At 43.8% G+C, this 20,188-nt stretch overlaps 1 protein-coding gene across 1 annotated transcript in view; it reads left to right on the forward strand.

Annotated features, from left to right (window-relative positions):
* Positions 1-16,673, forward strand: part of plxna2 (plexin A2) — a 207,933-nt gene extending 191,260 nt beyond the window's left edge. Inside the window, exons 27-32 of the mRNA XM_034875731.1 lie at positions 4,815-4,914; positions 9,083-9,273; positions 9,490-9,659; positions 9,773-9,985; positions 10,276-10,426; positions 14,978-16,673. Of these exons, the coding sequence (XP_034731622.1) occupies positions 4,815-4,914; positions 9,083-9,273; positions 9,490-9,659; positions 9,773-9,985; positions 10,276-10,426; positions 14,978-15,073 (921 nt within the window). The 3' untranslated portion in view covers positions 15,074-16,673. The remainder of the gene's footprint in view (positions 1-4,814; positions 4,915-9,082; positions 9,274-9,489; positions 9,660-9,772; positions 9,986-10,275; positions 10,427-14,977) is intronic.
* The last annotated feature ends 3,515 nt before the right edge of the window (positions 16,674-20,188 follow it).

Raw genomic sequence — 20,188 nt, forward strand, 5'->3', positions numbered from 1 at the left:
ATAGTGAACTTTTGCCCCGCAGAGTAAGCAGAATAATTTAACAGATGTAGGAGTCATTAGAAGAAGGGACACATCATTGTGTCCTTCACCCAAGACTTGGCACCATGCAGCTTTTTCCCCCTTAGTCTTCCCTCACTTGTCACCCTCCTTTCTCTCCTCACCTTCACTGTCTGTGTTCTCTTTACATTTTTGTCTTGTTATCCCATTTCCCGTGTTTTTCTGTTCTCGCCCACTTACGTGCAGTGAGCATGTTTATCGCCTGCATTTCCTCTTTTCTCCCTCTCTTGGTATGTTGACCTATCTTCTTCGCTCTCAGCATGGCTTTAATCCTTGATGAAGTGGTGCAGTAGGAATTCTTCCACACCATAATGGGCTCCTCTGTTGTTTTTTTGTCGCATTCCTCGCATCACAATCTGTCTGGCGTCTGTGATGCCTCGCTTATTCGTTCGCTCTGTGGACTCCTATTGATCACGCAACTAAGGGTCCCTGCGCAGAACATAAGGCCCTGCAATGTGCAATTTCAGAGGTGATGCCAGTGAAGGCAACGTGGGGGAAGAGAGAGGGAGAGAAAGAGGAATAGGGCATTTGGTGGTAGGAGAGATGAGAGTGGGATGGGACAGGAGACACACTTGTGCATCGTTACGGTTTTGATGAGCTGGCAATGGCCCCTGTGTGTGTGAGCTTCTGTGTGTTTCCATCACGCACCAAGCCATCGCATTGGCAGCGGCGATAGCACATCTGGCTGCCTATCACACCAAGGGAGCACAGCTCATTAGGCCCCAGAGTGAGGGAAAGGCTGGAAGGGGGGAAAAATGGGAAGAGGGAATATTGAAAGGGGCTCTGAAATATGCAGAGTGAGACTGAGCGTCACTTTGAGTCTTTGCTAATTCTCCCATAGCAGAGACACAGGGACCAGGCATAAGAAACCCTAAGAAAGCCCTTTGGCTATTTACCCTGCCACATGGGAAATAGCGGTTTACATAACCTGGATATGGAAAAGCGCACCTTCCCAGCTCCCCAGCAATTAACACCAACATTAAAAAAACATAAATGCACACATGCTTAAGTGAGTTCAGAATCTTTATTCAGCACTTTAGCATTCACAGTCGGGGGACTAAACTCCTATCCTCCCACTCTTCTCTATCAATTTCAGTATACATTTCTTTCTTGCCTGAATAAAGATAGAAGAAGATAAAACTCACGCTCAGATTTTCACACGATGCACGTGCACACCTCGTATTGCACATGCTTATACTCAGACAAACACACGAGTTGAGATAACGGATTCATGAAATTGGAGAGCCAACAGGCTGATGTGGCTCTTTTAGCTCTTTAATCTTCCACCGCGACAAAGGAAAGTGTTCCATCACACCTCCTTTCTTCTCCACCTCCCCCGTGTCTGTTGCCTTGAGACAGGTTGGTGCTAACCTTGTTCCTGCTGGATAGTATCTCAGACACCATACAGATTCAAATCACTTTGAAAAGAGGGCAGTATTAACAACTCTCATAAACAGGAAATTGTTATGAAGTGAAGTTGTCAGACCGCTTAGGTTATTTATGAGGATGCAAATAACAGAACAGGCCCACGCCGTATTCACCAGGGCGCTGTGTGGGTAATTACATTGATGATGTTTGACAAAGTGTTGATTTATGACAGGTGGGCTGTGGCTTTTCCAGCATATTAATATGTGTTTGCCACAACCATTTGTGGGGACGCATGGGCAGTGTGTGTTTTGTCTAGGAATATCATTCCTAATAGGAAAATAAGTGACAGTAAACAGCAGACTGCTCCCTCTTTCACTTCGGCTGAGACTGCGTCAAAAGTAAAAAAAAAGTCAGTTTGGAAACTTCCATCCACTGACTGGTAACCTCTGTCTGTCCTCGTCTCTGCGGTGAAGGAACAGGGAGAGCTGTACTGATGGTCACACCAGGACAGCCTGCCAGATAGATCCTGTTACCCGGCCTGCAAACTTCACTTGGGGGAATTTGGGGCTATTTTCAACTGCCCCAGACAAAATAGATACTTCTACATTGCTATCCGTTCATGAATCCAAGGCTATCCGTCTCGACTCGCTGGTCCCCATCGTCAATCGGGATGTCACATTTTTTATAAGTGGGAATATGAAGGTTTTCAGGAGGAAGACTATTGAGTAGATATTTTTTAACAAACAGCATATTCCAGGGAGCTGAACAGCGTGGAGTAAAAATCAGATCAATTCCTAAACCATCCCAGGTAGACTGACCACAAGCCCATATGAAATCCACCTTGTTTTGAGAAAAAAAACGTGTTTTATTCGCGATCTTAGGGAAAAATACTACACTAGCCACACAACAGCAACGTCTCTGATTGGTGAAACTTGCTGTGACCATCGATATGATCTGCTACCACTAAGTCTATGATCATTTCTGTACACAGTCTTGTACCTTTGCTTTTTTTAAAATCTGTTTTCAAAATGTTCTTTTGTGCCGAATCAAATGATTTATGGTCCGGATTCATCTTGGTGCTAATGAAACGTCAATGGAGATACTAAACGGGGAGATGACTCTTGGAACCAGAGCTGTTTAAAAAAGCGGGTGGTCACTGTTGAGCTCTGTAGAAAAGAAGAGGCATATTTGATTAATCCTGCACTACTGCTTCACCCTAAAGTCACATATCCAATGGCAACCATTGTATTATTTGTAAAAACACACTGATTCTGATGGCGCTGCAGCCCCCTTCGACCCAACACCGGATGAGCGGACGAACATGAACACTGATTCTTCAGTCAAACACAACTTAAATTCCATTGGCATTTAACTCTTCAGAACATTACCCGGGATGCCTAAGAAAGTTTTATTAATACACAATGACCAATCTGACATTTTGTCACAACAGGAGGGCACATATGCACAGGTTGTGTGTTTCCAAGCTACTGGGCAGAGTAGACAGGTATGATAAGCCTTGTGATCCTAAGGGCACGAGTCCAGGAGAGATGGCACACCAAGGAGAAACAGGCTAAGATCAGGGCTGAGGGGTTCTGTCCGGAGGGCTGAGAAAAGAAAGATAGAGGCTGACCACACTCTGCTGTGGCCGGCTCTGCACTGTATAATGGAAGGTCTTATCACAGCCAGGGCCAGCGGCCCTTATCACACCTGGCCACTATCGGCCCCACACTGGATTATCCCTGAAGGGCGAATCTGCACGCCTTCAATCATTTACTCTATCACAAGGACCCATCTCTACTGTAGCCTCTCTGTCAGCCATAAAAAGCAGAGAGAAAGAGAGAGTGAGATGGAGGCGTAAATGGAAAGGGGGGAGACAGAGATGCTATTTCATGCTCCCCAGAGAAAATGCATCACAGGAATAGCAATGGAAACTTCATAGAAGTCCACGCTGTTGGTGTATTAGAGTATGTCGGTGCATCGTCAGCCAAGAGGGGGCTGTTGGACGGGGAGGCCGTATAAATTAGGTTTCGGAAGGCGGAGACAAATGAGCGGAGCATGAGGGATAGAAGCGTCAAAGATGCCGGGTGTGGATAGCGGGTGGGGATAAAGACGAGCATTTTTAATGTCCCTCCAAGAAGCCAGGGAGCCAGCGCTGCATCTTTTAAGAGGATTTCATCCCCAGTTTCAAGTGTTTCTCCACCGAGGCCAGTAGAGGCCAGATGGTAACTCCAGCTAACAGCATAGCAGAGATTAGTTTGAGAAGGGTGGGAGAAAGAAGTAAGGGCGAGACTTGAGGGAGGATGAGAGGAACATGGCTCTCGACACCAAGGAGGAACTCTGTAAATGTCTATCTTAACATTCAGCGCCTTTTATAAAAAAACGGATGGTTTAGACAAGTTTAGTTTGCCGTATTTAGCTTTTTTTTTTTATAAATGGGATGTTATGGTGTACAAGCAGAAGTGGCATGTTAAAAATGAATTACACAGTGTGGCCGGGTTGGTTCAGTGGATAGAGCAGGCGCACATGCACTAAGCGGTTTTTGCCTCCACGCAGACCACAGTCTGATCTGCTGGCCACTGAGCAGCCCCACTGGAGCGGTTGGGGTTAAGGGCCTTGCTCAAGGGCACCTCAGTGGTGGTAATGAGGAGCATGACAAGCACTGCTCCTTCACTTTAACCCACCCAGATTTTTATCTTGCTGGTCTGGGGATTGAACAGGAGACCTCCCGGTCCCAAGCTTAACCCCTTAACCCCAAGCTTAACCCCTTGGCCACCTTTCCAAGCTTAACTGATGTCACTGAAGCAAATCACACACGAACCAGGAGCCCTTTGTAAAAAAAGACACACTGAGGGGGAAAAAAGGATGAACCTCAGTGTCTGTCTCTCATTCACAACACGCCATCTTTTACCCAGCTTCTTCTCTCTGTATTTCACGTTGACTATATGCTGTTCTAAATCTATTATTAGTATTATTTTCTTTTAGGGTGCAAAGGGTGTCTGTTTATCTCTTTCTGACAGTGTCTCTTTCCCTTTTCCTCTCGCCCTCTCTCTTTCTCTCTCGTTCACTCCCTTTTAGCATCTCATCCCAGTTCCAAAGCTTACTGTACATCATGTCTCTAATGTTTGTGAAAGAAGATGACAATGACAGTCATGTTGAGTACAGCCGTCATCCACTGCAGAAAGAAAGCCATGGGGCTGTGGTAGAGAACAGCAGGGAACAGAGATATGACAGGAAGGGCTGGGTTGCGGAGGGGGTTCGGGATATGTTTTGTTTAAGGGAATATTCAACATTTTTCAGGGGGAAAAGAAACTATTTCTAATTAAAATATGGAAATCAACATTATGCTAGGGACCAGCAGATTCATGTTGGATGTGTCTCTCTTCTCACAGGTGTCAGACCGCTGCGTTGTGGCTCTGGTGCCCAAACAGACCTCATCCTACAACATCCCCTCCTCAGCCAGCATATCCCGCTCCTCCATCAGCAGATACGGTGAGTCAGTAGAACACATTGCTCTTTTCAGTCCCCCTGTTGTGACATCGGTGATGGAGTACTCGAGTCCTGCACTCGGACTTGAGTCCGACTTGGGTCGCAATTCTCGGACTCAGCATGGACTTGCGCACTGATGACTAGACTAGACTGATGACTCAGACTTAAATGAAATAGGTAGTTGGAAGAAGTTTGACTGCTTTTATGTGTAATAGGCAGTGAGGGTCCTGGATTGGGACTCGAGTCCAACTCAAGTCGCAAATCTCTGGACTCGTGACTCGACTCAGACTCAAACTCAGGTATTGGTGACTCGACTCAGAAACTTTTTTGGCGACTCGAGACTTGACTCGGACTCGACAGTGTGCGAATTGACTACAACATTGACATTGATGGATATATATTAGGCAATTACGTACTCATTTGAAGGCTTATTCAACAGTTGTTGCTCCACAGACACATCAAAATATATTTTGTTTTGTATTAGTTGTTTCAGATATGAACAAAGCCAAATCCACTCTCCCCAAAGCCATGGTCAGCTCTGTTTGGTGCTGCTCTGCTTTCTGCTGCCGAGGGGTTTTTGCAGCCTTTTTCTCTGTCCAACTGTGTGTGTTCTGCAGTTTGCTCTACAGTTCAAGTCCAAACTCTGTTGGATGATACAATAATGAAAAGACTAGAGGGGAAAAAACAGATGGAGAAGAGGGGAGAGTTAGACATAGCCATTGTTTGATTTATAAGCTGTGAGATTACAATGAAGATGCATTCTGTGTAGGAAGCAACGGACTACAGGTGGCCTGCACACATGCATCCAAACACACAACATACTTGGGATGTGCTTGAAGTTCGTGCTGCTGCTGGGTGCCAAACTTGGTCCCATGCCAGACACTCACAGCAGTACCAGGCAACTTATTATGATTGCTAATTATTCTATGTGAATGATACTTCACACAAACAGAAAAAGATAAGTGAGCATGGCCAATTACCAGGATTGGGGACAGAAAGTGAACACTGCCTTTTAAACTGCCTAACAAAGAAAAAGCACTACTGGAGTGCTTATCCCTCCAGCAATCACAAGTCTTATTCAGGATTGGATACCTTGTGTGTAACCTTTATCTCTAGTGTTGTAAAATCATGTGGAGTGACGTTCGCAACACACCTGATGACATAACTGATATCTATGATGACCTTTAGAAAAGATTACAGTGCAGGCTATTTCAGCAATCTCTCTTAAACAAATGATGAAGGACCAAAGTAATGTGAAGAAGTATGTCTACTAGCATGACAAAAGACAGGAACCCTTATCTGCATTATGTTAACCCCTGCATTATGTTGGAGAGTCATTACTCTCCAACATCTTAGTCATAAGGGATATTAAAGGGATTTTAAAGCCATTATGAAATTGCAACGTGCTGCAGAGAGGCTTTGTACTCTCTCGCTTTTATTCTCTTGCTTTTTACTTTGTGAGTGCGAGTGCTCAAGCGTTGGAGTTGGACGTGCACGGCATAAAAAGCGGAGGCTCTGCTGGCGGATGCCCGTCCCTCATCAATCATGGGTTGGCACAGCGGGCACAGCTGCACCTCGACACCTGCTGATGGATTCATACCAATTTCACGTTCAACACTTAGCATCTTGACTCAATTTACACTGCCTGTACCACCGCCACCCACACCACCCCCTCCTTGAGCTTTCAAAATTAGCCACAACACACTCCCCTACTGTCTGGCTGTGTCCAGGGGCTGGGGGCTTAGTGTTATGCAAGGGTGGAGCCAGACGTCGTAAACATTAGGCCCAAACTTAGGGGGGGTCTGGGGGAACGATCCTCCAAGAAGATTGGTTGCTCATTTACGGCAGCTAATATGCATTATTTTTCAAGTCACTTGATATAACAGAATGCCCCTAACTATGTACATCATTTGGAGAAAATAAATTACAGGGAAAGAATCTTCGTGTATTACCTACATCCTGTTTTGTATCCAGTTGTTCACCAACTGTCTTTGGCATTCTGTCACCAAACACAGTAAATGTTGGAGATGACGCATTTTCCCTCCCAAAAAATTGAAGTATTTCCCAGTAATAGAACTTTTGCTCCATTGATTCGCCAGTTCAGTCGGAGAGTCTGACGGGGAAATGACCCAAAGTTGAAGTTTTTTTTTTTTTTTACTTAAAGATGTGGGGCTTTTGAGAAAACATTCAGAGCTGGAGCTCCAGAAGCCGCCCCACCCAGCTCCGTTGTTGGTGTTAGGGGAGTTGTAGTCCATACCCACGACGTTTCACTTCCGGGATTGCTCTCTTGTTCTGCTGGACATTCCGCCGAATGTCACTCTTTTAGGATGTCCTTTTTTGGATATATCCGGTACCTTCCTCTTTCTTTGTGCGTTGTGATTTCTGAGGACTATGGTTACCTGGTCCTCAGATCTCTGCAGGGTAAATCCAGACAGCTAGCTAGACTATCTGACTAATCTGAGTTTTCTGTTGCACGACTGAAACAACCTTTGACCGTACACCAAAACAAGGTTCTTCCCGAGGCTCTTTTGCAGCGGCACCACTGCTCCGCCCTGTTCTTAGCACTGCCTGAGACGACTGTTGGTTTTAAAAAATATCAGTAAACAAGAGCACATTTTTCTCCCTTCCATATTACTGTGTGGACTAGCCAGACCCTCCTCCGCAACGCTGTGGAGAAAGGTCTGGCAAAGCGAGACTGGTAAAGCTGGGGGAGAGGCTGAGGGTATTAGAGGGATGAAGGGAAAGAGCCAGTAAAAGCCAGGGACTGGATTCAAATGGGATGTGGTACCTCAATCCACCCTATACACACTTACACAGGCACACGTCTTCAAACTTCCCTCCCCCTACTTAGGCCCCGGTCCCTAGTGGCCACTGCAGAGACATAGGTTGGTCTTATTTGAAAGGTGTAAGTGGATGTACTGGTAGCAAAAAGCTTTGTTGTTTAGCTCGGCCTATACAGCCAGGTCAGAGAGATCCTCATTGAGATCCTCAGATCCTGAATCTCTAGTGAACCCGCTGGCAGGCGTAGACCCTGGCTAATTAGAGAAAGTGAAAGCAGCATTATTCAGACTGAGTTCAGAGCAAGGAGGCAGGAACACAAGAGCAGAGATGAGGGCGATGTATGGATGAAGGGTGGTGGCTGCGGCGCTTAACAAATTAGGGATCTTTTGATGCATTGATGAGAGTGTGACAGGGACGTTTTCAACATGGCGTTGGTACAGTGTGGCAGGGAAGAGCCAATTACGAGTGCTTTTAAGAGGAGCCAGGGACACCACTTGTCTCAGTCAGTGAGGCAGGGATTACATAAAGAGGGAAAAGGAATGAGTGTAGGAAGGGGAAAAAAAAAAAAACACGTTCAAAGTATTCATGGCGCAGGGAGAAGACAGAAACTGAGTGTGAAAATGTAGCATTTTGTAAACACGTCTTTCCTGAACACTGTATGTAATAAGATAACTGGGTGGCAAGGGCTTGTGTGTCATGTGGGATTCTGGTTTCAAGGGGGCCACTGATAATCAATGCAAATGCCGGGGAACAGAACTTCCCCTCCCTTTTATTACTTTGCTGTTCTTTGAAATTATCCACCACTGCAATTTCCTTCACAGCACAGCTTAGCGCGGGAGGGGAATGCAGAAGATTTGGCTTTGTCATAAAATTACAAAGAGAGAGAGGCTACGTGTTTATGTACTGTATGCTTGTGTGTGTGCGTGGTTAAAGGTCCCATGACATGGGGCTCTTTGGATGCTTTTATATAGACCTTAGTGGTCCTCTACTACTGTATCTGAAGTCTCTTTTATTTAGACCTTAGTGGTCCCCTAATACTGTATCTCAAGTCTCTTTTATTTAGACCTTAGTGGTCCCTTAATACTGGATCTGAAGTCTCTTTTATATAGACCTAAGTGGTCCCCTAATACTGTATCTGAAGTCTGTGTCTCTCTCAGAAGGCAGAGCAGGATACCCAGGGCTCGGTTTACACCTATCACCATTTCTAGCCACAGGCAGACTGGGGGAACTCATATTAATGTTAAAAAAACTCATAAAATGCCATTTTCATGCCATGGGACCTTTAATTTACATGATGCAGCACCTTGGGAAAGCTTTTGGGATCACGGTCCTTTAGGATTCCTGATCATTCTCTAACTCTGTCTCTCTTTGTTCATTTTTTTCTGGACAGACTCTTCGTTCCGCTACACGGGCAGTCCCGACAGCCTCCGTTCACGTGCTCCCATGATCACCCCTGACCTAGAAAGTGGTGTGAAGGTGTGGCACCTGGTGAAGAACCACGAACACGGAGACCAGAAGGAAGGAGACCGCGGTAGCAAGATGGTCTCTGAGATTTATCTGACCAGGCTGCTAGCTACCAAGGTATATTCATCTCCCCCGATATGTGTTAAAGTGTCACACATTTGATAGTCTGGATCAATGGAAGTACATTTCTGTATAATAGACGAAAGACAGGAGCTTATTTTTCTCCGATCCCTGAATGTATGCGTGGAGGAGCCTGTCCATACTCCACACCGCTGTGGAGATAAGTCCGGCCACGCAAGACTACATTTCGACTGTGTTCTCTCCTTTTCACAGGGTACCCTACAAAAATTTGTCGACGACCTATTCGAGACGTTGTTCAGTACAGTTCACCGAGGGAGCACGCTTCCCCTCGCCATCAAATACATGTTTGACTTCCTGGATGAGCAGGCGGACAAACATGACATACATGACACAGACGTGCGTCACACGTGGAAAAGCAACTGGTAAGGGCTTTTTGTTGCAAAGGGAATATCACATGGAATATCTGCTCTGGTGTCACATGGTGAATTGAGTGTGTTTCTGTCTCTTACTTATTCTCTTTGACTCCATCTTTCAGCCTTCCATTGCGCTTCTGGGTGAACGTGATCAAGAACCCCCAGTTCGTGTTTGACATCCATAAGAGCAGCATCACGGATGCCTGTCTGTCCGTGGTAGCTCAGACCTTTATGGATTCTTGCTCCACTTCAGAGCACCGTCTGGGCAAAGACTCCCCATCCAATAAGCTGCTCTACGCTAAAGATATCCCCAATTACAAGAGCTGGGTAGAGAGGTACGAGCTGATACTCACTTAACACACAACTCTGATCCCCTCTGTCACATCCTTTTTCTATCCTCTTACAATAAAAACTTGGATCTTTTAGGGAATTGATTTCTAATTCTCTTTCTTCCTGCCTACACTTCTCAACCAGATTGAACAGTAAAATGCCTTTTGTGAGCGACTGTTACCAGGCATTCATTGTTCATGAAAGTGATTTAGGTCTCAGCGGAGCGGTTACAATAATCAATTCAGTGATTTTCTCTGAGTGATGCCAAATACTGCCCCCTTGTCTGCGGCCTCAGGTACTACGCTGACATCAACCGGCTGCCGGCCATTAGTGACCAGGACATGAATGCCTATTTGGCAGAACAGGCCCGACTCCACTCCACAGAGTTTAACATGCTCAGCGCTCTCAATGAGATCTACTCATACGTCAGCAAGTACAGTGAGGAGGTAAGTGATACTTGCCTACATGCATGTTCTAGCCAACATGTTCTCCAAACCATACGACCATAGGGGTCGTTTGTTCCCCTACCCTCTATCTATACAACCCACAGGAGCGTTTCATGAACTAGCGCCCCTAGCATTGGCAGGAAATACAACCTCATATCTAACCCATAGAACGTATCGGTTGCGGATTTTAAATACGTCTTTAAGGTTGTGAAATGGTTGCTGTATGGAAATGTTCAAAACTGCTTAGTTAAGTTTAGAAAAAGATGGTGGTTTGGGTTCAAATCTGACGTTACTTCCCTTCCCGAGTGTTATGATGAATAATTAAAAAAAAACTCCCCATTTACTTTTATTTTAAAACCGGAGTCCAACCACCCCTCTTTGTTTCCCGTCATTATTACAATGGTCACTAGAGGGCACTGCCACTATAAATGTATTTATTTTCAGATTTTTATTAACCCTTGTGTTGTCTTCCTGGCAAAATTTGAAAATCAACACATTTGTTGATGCTTTTTATCGATTTAAAAAAAAATCTTACGTTTTTCCTCCTTTTTCAATGTTTGTCTTGTTTTTGGGATGTTTCAACACCACGTAACACTAACTTATTAACTTTAGTTCAGTTATTTTTGGGATTTATGGTCAATAAATCATTTATAGGAAATTATACCTAATGTTTGAGTTAGAAAAGCAGAAATAAGGAAGCATTATGTATAATGGATAATCAAAGACAACTTTTACTCAAATAATATTTCAAAACCACTTCAAATGCTATAAAATTGAATAAGACACCGCAAAATTAATGAAAGTAGAGATTTTTACTAGCCAAAGAGCGTTGTGTGGAATCAATCATGTTATTTTGGGTAGTTTTTGATTGATGGGTCAATTTGACCCGAGGACAACACAAGGGTAAATTTATGAGTAGGTACCAGGAAGTACATTAATTAATTGAAACAACATGGATAGGAGAAAATAAAACAAAAAATGAATTTCAACAAATCAGAGTTTCATCAGAATTTCATCTATATTTTTACATATCATGCTTCCCTCAATACTTGTTATTGATTATACCGGCCCACCCCGACCAACCCACCATGATATTAACTTAAATATAGGTCGTAATTGCTGCCTGAACAAACCACCTCTGGGAGGGTTTTTTCCGTGGGAGGACATTCTCATTCTAGCATGTGCACGCCTAGCGTGAGCTCCGTTCTTTTTGATGCCGAAGGTTCATGCAATTTGCGAGGGCGGGTTTTGCAAAAGAAAAACAAAAAATCCTGAGCAGGCACAAATGGCATTCTAAAAGAAAAGGTCATGGTGGGGGGGGGAAACATGGAACGGGAATCATCTCAGAGACTGCAACTAAATGAATCGAAGACCGAGAACTGCAATAATAAACGAACACAACATGTGACTATTTTTTTAACACCAAACAAAGAGAGCATGGGAAATGGTTTTTTCGCTAATAAAATATGAAAAGAAAAAGATGTTAACCACTGTGTTCTATTGAAACAGCATCCATATTAATGACTCCTGTTGAATTGATATTGTAAATTCCTACAAATAAGAGTAAAATTTCCTTAGGTGGAGTTGAACTCTGCCCTTATTATATGTCTCAAATGTTTTTACTTCATTACGGAGTATTTCTGAGCTTGGTGATCTCAGATAAGTCCCTCTGCATACTGAGCTTCTTCACGTGCACATTTTTACCTAGAGGGAAGTGCCAGGCGCTGATTGTGTAATGAGCTGCTGCCCTGGCAAATCAGCTGCTAATTAAAGGCAGATTGAACAAAAGGCGTGCCGCAAATTTGCCCCGCGCTTTTTAATGCACGTTCATTTTGCCCTCGGTGCTCCCAGGCTATTCATAACTGGAAAAGGTTAGTAAGGTCAGCTCCGAGTCTTCAGTAGACTTCCCCAAAGCCCAGAGGTCGAGCGAGACCTGCGCTTAACAAGGCAGTGTGTCTGATCTGCGCAGTCGAAAGTGGATGTCTACAAGCTCTCAGCATGCTGCCCTGTCCTCTCGTCTGTGCCGAGTTAGAGTGGACTATCTGTTATATAGGGCTCTCATGAGCTGATTCATAGGCACGCACACACACTGTCAAATCACTGGAAGTGTAAAAAAAAGAAGGGAAGAAGAGAAAGATGGTGCATTTATTGAGACATTCTGCCTCTCATGTCAGCTCCTCCTCTGGGAAGCATTAGCATGACCTTTATGTTGGAGTTGGACCACAATATCTCTCTCTCTCTCTGTCTCGTATTTTATCTCTCTTCCTCCCTCCTGTACATTCCTTCTCTTTCTACCCATTATCCAGTCAGCGTCCCCTTTGCTCTCCATGAATCTCATTCATACACTTTTGCTGCCTCTGCAGTTGTAACCATCTGATGCGCACATGCATAGAAACAAATGTAAATGCACACTATGGTTGCACACACTCACACTCACATACACACATGTCTCATCACTCCTGTAGTATGTGCTGTCTCCCAGCAGTGCAGTGTATAAAAACCTCGCCTAGCATTAGCAGCTCTTCATTCTTACTCAGCCCTTCATAACAGGGCTGTTTGTCAGGATCACCAGACCAGAGCTGCAGCCTACTTAAATGGATTTGGGAGATGGAAGTGGGAGCTGCACCTGCATACAGTGCTACGGATTAATAATAGATTGCTATCGGGCCCAATAAGGAGGAGGAAATGCTCGGTCTGTAGCTGCCAGCCTTTTAGAGCACTTAGCAGATGAGTGGAAGATGGTAGGTGGGCAGACAGAGACCGTGTTCTGACACAGGACAGGCGGCAGACAAAGGTTTCCATACTATGAGGAAAAAAGAGAAGGTGCCGAGACAGTCAGTTAACATTTTCTGCACAAAATGTGGAAGGGACCAACAGAAACCAAGCTCCTTAAAACTAAAAATGTGGTTCTGATTGACTGACGGACATAAAAGCTCTCGTCTTCAGACACTACCGCCTTGGGAAATATTTGTGTGTGTGTGCGTGCGTGTGTGTGTTTTTGGATTGACGAAACACTGCTACAAACCTGATATTTCATCAATATTTATGATTAAAAACATAGCCCGGAGCTTGAAAAATGGACAAAGACTGCGAATGAGTAATAGAATAAAATGTATATTTTCCTTTCATTTCAACATGAATAAATGGTACTGTGGGTGACAGTTTTTTTTCCCCATATTCATTTATTATTTATTTATCTCTCACCTCACAATATTTGAAATCCCACATTGCATAAGAGGGCTCAATTAATTATGTTGTTGGAATCATCAATCATTGAGTGACAACACTGCATGTGTAGTGTAGTGTGAGGGGACGTAGATCAACGGTAGCAAACAGATACAAAGTAGAGAACCTAAAACCATACACTACGTTGAAATACAAGTTGTGGCTTTTGAATGCAGATATCCTTATCGAAGGTGATGAAGACGTGGCCCATATTGTAGCATTTGTTTTTTTTTGTCGCTGTTTTATGTTCATATTAAAGGCCTTTGCCGCTGCCACACTGACATAGATTCCTCCTGACAAGCAAGACACTAGACGAGAGAACGAAGGACACAGCCTGTCTGGATTCCTTTTGAACCCGACGTGACGAATGCCAAATTTACAAGAAATGGGCTCAGAAGATGAAACGGGGAAAGGCTAATACAAAAATATTTCTCCATGTCGTCAAAGACGCAGGCAGTGATGTAATTCGTTTCTTTCTGTTTCATGCGATGTCTGCGTACAAACCTAACAAAAAAACAGGCAGTGGTGGAATGTAACAAAGTACAATCACTCACTGTACTTAAGTACAAATTTGAGGTACATGTACTTTACTTGAGTCTTTTATTTACATGCCACTTTCTACTTCTACATCTCAGAGAGAAATATTATAGTAACTGACAGCTTTTGTTACTAGTTACTTTACAAATTGATGATTTTAGAACACATGTGGTTTATAAAATACGATGTCTCATTATAAATTAAACTGCCCAACAATATAACAAACTACAAGTCCAGCTGAAATTACTAGACCATTAAACACTGTTTGGATCCGGTTCCACTTTCTAAAATGTTTTTTTCACTGAGTATTTTTACTTTATTATACTTTAAGTTCAGTTTCCTGATGACACTTAACTTAGCCAACCTGCACCAACAAACAGTGTTCTAGCGTTCCAGCCAAAAAACGATAAGAAGGATTTGAGGGTGGGGGTTGGGGGTTGGGGGGTTAGTGCGCGGAAACACTGTAGGGAGGGAGAGGGGACGGGATGAGGAGGAGGGAGGGACAAGATAGACTCGTTTTATTTGAAAATACTTTGAACGTCAACAAGAAGTGCTGTCACCAAACATCGCTTAGAGCACCTTTAAGTAAAGGATCGGAATAGTTCTTCCACCTCTGAAAACAGGCTGTGCTCTATGAAGAAATACGCAGTTCTCTAGGAAATGGTCGTCAGATCTAATTTTTTAAATGTATCACAACCACAAAGGATGCAGTCGGATTATGGAATTACTTGTTGTTGGTTTTTTTTATGGCTGGTATTTGACCAGAGTGTTTCCTCTGTCCCTGTACAGATCACAGCCGCCCTGGAGCAGGATGAACAGGCGAGGAAGCAGAGGTTGTCCTACAAGGTGGAGCAGCTGATCTCGGCCATGTCCCTGGAGAGCTGAGAGCGACCGGCGCTCGGAGAGAGAGACAAGGAGCACACGCCGCGCGGGGCCCTCGCAAAGAAGGTTCCGCATTACTTACCTCTCATCGTGGCAGCTTCCACCACGAAACCAGACCGGGGACCTCTCTGTATTCACGGTCGGACAGACATACAACAGCTTTAGTTTGTAATTCTTTCCTTTCCTTCCATGATGGCACCAGCTGAGGGCCCACAGACTGAGATAGAGGCCCTGCAGCTGGAGCCAATAATGGCTTAAGGAAGGACCATAAGCAGAGAAGGAATGACCATGGCGCGTATTTATTCTTTTTTTTTTTTTTTTTTTTTTGCAAAGTATATTTCTCAGTTCGACAGGAAATTGTGTGCGTGTGCGTGTGTGTGTGCGTGTGTGTGCGTAAGACTGCAAAACCGTGAGAGCAAACGGACGAACAGATTTTACTCTGCACTCAGTCAGAAACTTACACCCAAGTGTAAAATGGAGACAACAACAGAAATAACCTACGAGAAGCAGAGGAGCAGATCTCACATCGGGCTGCTGAGTGTGCGTTCAGATTTCCCAGATTTTGTTATTTTTTTACTTGTACATTTGAATATTATCAGTTGCAGTTGAAGACATCCCCGCAAGTGTTGTGCAAAGACTTAACGAGCGGGCGGTGTTGTCGTGAAACAGGCCACGGTCCACGTCTTCTCTCACTCCTTTTCCCTCCTCGGACTGATACTCTTCCTCCAATCAGAAGTGTACAGGAAAACGTAAAAGACAAACATGTGCTCCTCTTTAAGAGTCAATGGATGGTCACAGGTTCAGCCAGCATGCTTGCACCTAACCTGAGGACGGCGGAGACGAAGTCTATAGTGTATTTAGGAGATTACCATAAATCAGCATCAATCTGGTGTCCAAGGTTGTTGTTGTTGTTTTTTTCAGCAGTTAGGTCCTCTGTGTATGTACTGGTTGATTCTTGCCAATGTGTTTATGTGAATGTACAAATGTTTTTCATTTGTTTGTCCGTTTTGTATGTCTATTTGAGTTTTACAAACAGAAAAGGGGCTCAGTTGAACTGAGCTCCGTGGGTATTTGCAGTAGCCCGTCAAGTGAATAACTCCTTTTGTCCGTCCTGGCCCAGCCACGTCCCAACAATTATTTACCCTATACCCCTTTTTTTCTGCTAGAGCAGAGTGTGTATCGTCTGCAGTTAGTAGAGACCAAACAAGAGCAATCGGTCTCTATAAGCTAATAATCACCACTATATAACCACAGTGTGAATCTATTTGGAAACTTGGTCCACTTTGAGTGTACTTTTTCATGCATGCTATCACACGTCAGTGCTCCAAGGGTCCATCTTTGATTCTATCAAGTGCCAATGAGTCACTTTTATTGACCAGCTGATGGGAGATCCCCCCCCACCCCCACCCCCACCCAGACAACATAAAGCCTAGCTCCGTGTGCCAAAAGATCGTGTTGTTTTTAAATTGTCGCTAATGTGTCAATAATCGGTTCATGCTTTACAGAGGGCAGCGTAGCTCTCACACTGGAGAGTAGAGCCGGCTCATGTTGAAGCTTATCAATTTTAACTGGAATGGTTGAGTTTTGAAACTCGTGTTTAAAAAAAAAAAAAAGGTACGAAACATAAGCGGGAGAAAAAAGATCTGGGAATGAGGAAGACAACGTTTTACATTAAATGTCATTTAGCTGTCGCTTATATCCAAAGCGGCTTGCAATTGCTATATACCTGTATGTCAGAGGTCGCATGCCTCTGGGGTTAAGTGTCTTGCTCAGGGTTGACGTATCGCAGTGGGAATCGAGCCCGGGTCTCTCGCACCAAAGTTTCATATCCACTGCGCCGTTACCACATGCATATGAAACACATAGACGTTGAACAAAAACAGAGTAGGCTGCATGGCACGTGGATTTGTCTCCCGACTCAAACCAAAACGTCACGAGGCTGATGTTACCTTCCGACCTTCTAGCTGGATGACGACAAACTGTCGATCCGTCCTCTGGACAGGTCCTTTCTGTTTCTTCCGGGATATATTTGTTTGCTTGTTGTTTACATCGAGTACTTGAAAATAGGTATAATTATTTTAGGTTTGCACAGTATACTGCAATGGTGTGTTGTTGAGAGCATGATAAACAGCAGCGGTGTGGTGAAAGGTGCTCCGTTTTCTCTATGGCCTTAGATACCCGCCTGCTTAGTGTTTCTAGTGATCTTATTAGTCCTCGACTCGGGCACGAGTGCTTTGGGAGCCCAATGGCTTCCTCTGTGATACCAAGCGCTGGCGAGATAAAGTAAAAGGTGAAGAGGCTACGGCTGGGCTCAGGCAGACGTTGCCTCGCTCAGCCGCCCGAGCTGTTTGAAGAGAGGGGGCTGAGAACTGAGGAGAGAGGGAGCGTTAGAAAGAGAGAGAGCGAGAGAGAACCCCTTTAGCTCTAGTTTCCTGCTCTGGCTTTGAAGCTTCTCTTTGATCTGAGTCCGTTGTGTGTGCACAGTGTGATCAGGAGATGGAAAGAAGAAGAAAAAAAATAACTAACAGGCAAGGAGAAGTGTAGGGTGGTGCGGTGATGGACATGCTATTACTGTGTCTGACCAGTGGGGGCACATGTGGGAAAGGTTTGATTTCATAATTTGTTCCCTCACCTGAAAGAAAAAGGCACCTTCTTGCTTTCTAACTAGAGCTGGGCAAAAATCAAATATCATAATTAGGGATGCACTGAATCCAGATATCTGGGGATCGGCCAAATACCGAATCCTACTCGCATCCTCAGTCCACTAACACAGTAAACACACCCGGTCCTTTTCTTCGCCGTAGCTGAAGTTGCTGTGTTTTGGCCGCTGTCTGTAGATTCCTTCACGCACAACTCAAAGTCTTTTGGATGTTTCACACGCAAATGTTTTAAAGGGCGCCGTGAAGTTTTGGCAATTTCTTTCGAACGCTCCACCTACCTAAACACCTTCCCGTAACCAACGGCGGCGTCATGACGTCGACCAGCGTACCAAGAGCAAGGTTAGCGTTTGGTTCAGTGGAAAAAAATTCTGGTTTTGGTGCATCCCTAATCACAAGATATTTGGCCAATTACTTCAATGTCGATATACCGACAATACTGTAGTGTTGGCTATTGGTGCTTCCACAAAATATTCACACAATGAGATTTTTGACAGTCTGGTAAGTTCAGAAAATGACATCACTGGAAAAGGAAAAGACTTGTGTCATATCACAATATCCAAAATTGAAGACGTTTTCTCCCCTCATGCATCGATATCAGTATAATATCGATATATTGCCCAGCCCTACCCCCTAATAAACATCTATATGTACACAATGGCGCACATAAACGGTACATAAACATAAAGCTTCTTCCTTCTGATTTAGGTGTCTTCCCAGTTTCAGCAAATAGAATTGTATCCTCCTCATACCTCACATTGCTTGTATGGAGTAATGCTTTTTTTTAATCATTTTCACAGGACCTAAATGCCTTTTCCTTTTTGCGAGGGATTAAAAAAACTTGTTTTTTTTTAGTCTTACGCACTCTTAGATGAGCTCCCCTGTGTTCAGAATTGTGACAAATGTAATCAGAGGCACACAAATTGCTTGAGATTGGCTTTGATTTCTCTCCCCGCTCTCCGAGATCATCTGTATCAGGACGTTTCCTTTTGTCCTGTGTGAGATTTTCTGCATGCGTTTGCATTAATTCTTCAGTTCTGCCTTTTGCTACGTATCAATCCACGTCGTCATTAGAGTCCAACCGCAATTCTTACCGAAAGCCCATCTGTACATGTCTTACATCACAGCTGAGTGCACCCTATTTTAGTTTATTTAATTTAATGAAAGACATTTTTTTTTTCGCTTCTCCTGCTCCTAGATATAGCTTGTGTCCATGTACGCTCGTTTTTAGGATGGTTTTAATTTGTTTTGAACAGAAAAGAAAAGTTAGTTTACTACAGAATACCATGTGGGAGATGCGGACAGACGCTCACAAACTCAGCCTCATTCCAGCTCACGCTGATCGCTAAATGAAGATGCTTCGTGCACTTTCTTTGCTCTCGGCGCCACGTGTTGCCAAAGAGACAGCGTTGTGGTTCTGACTGGCACGCGTCATCATTCCTTATACAAAACAAAGCATTTACTAGCTTCACGGCATCAGACGGATGAGTTGAAACCCTGAGAGATGCTATGTATTACTCTCAAGACAAAATATCACAACGTGTGTAACGAGTATACTTCCATTTTAAACGCATTGTAAAACAAACCCTTTGTAGACACTGGAGTTCTGTAAAATAGTAATTACTGGCAATGACGATGATGATGATGATAATAATAATGGCTGTCTCTTGTTTTATAAAAGTGTTGTGAAAATTGTAAGAAACTTAAAGTATTTAAAAAAATGGTTGTTCTCTTGTTTTTTTTATTTGCTTTGATTTTGTTATGATAATATATTGTGTACCTATTGTAAATATGAAGCACACCTATTTTGCAAGCCAATGATTCACTTTGTACTGTTGTTATATATAAATAAACTTTGCTGGTTAAAAATTGCATAGAGCTCAAATCTGTATTCATGTCTTTTTGTTGAGCAACCTCCCAATTTGGGCATAGCCGTAAACACGCCAGCCCCCTCCAAACCTTTGGAGGATTTAAGGTGTGCAGCTGTGTATGGGCTCGGTGAGAAAATCAGGTAGTAGACTATATCGGGATATGCAACTGAAGGAAGAATCCCCGGATTGTCATGGATCTAAGAAGATGGAGCCGACTCGTTGGGGTCTGCACCGCCAATAAACTGTAATTTCTCGGAATATCACACCTTTTCTTGTGGTCCGAGTCCTTCCCTATATGCCTTTGCATCTAGGATGCTTTTATGTTGTTTAGACATTGCTATGTTCACTTAAAGTATCCAAAGTACGCAATACTCCACTGTACTCTGATTAGTTGTTTACACCGAATGCCTCCAATATGGCCGCGCATCCGAGCTACTGCCAGTGTTTTAGTTGGACTGTTAAAATAAGGTGACTGGATTTCTCAGACAAAATCCGGGGACATTTTCAATTCAGAAGCGTATAAACCTCCTAAACATGTCATGTTTTTATGAGACCCATGACACTAGACCCAGAGCTGTTCTCATTAGGGG

Source organism: Etheostoma cragini, chromosome 7 (genome assembly GCF_013103735.1).
Source record: "Etheostoma cragini isolate CJK2018 chromosome 7, CSU_Ecrag_1.0, whole genome shotgun sequence".
NCBI classification, from domain to species: domain Eukaryota; kingdom Metazoa; phylum Chordata; class Actinopteri; order Perciformes; family Percidae; genus Etheostoma; species Etheostoma cragini.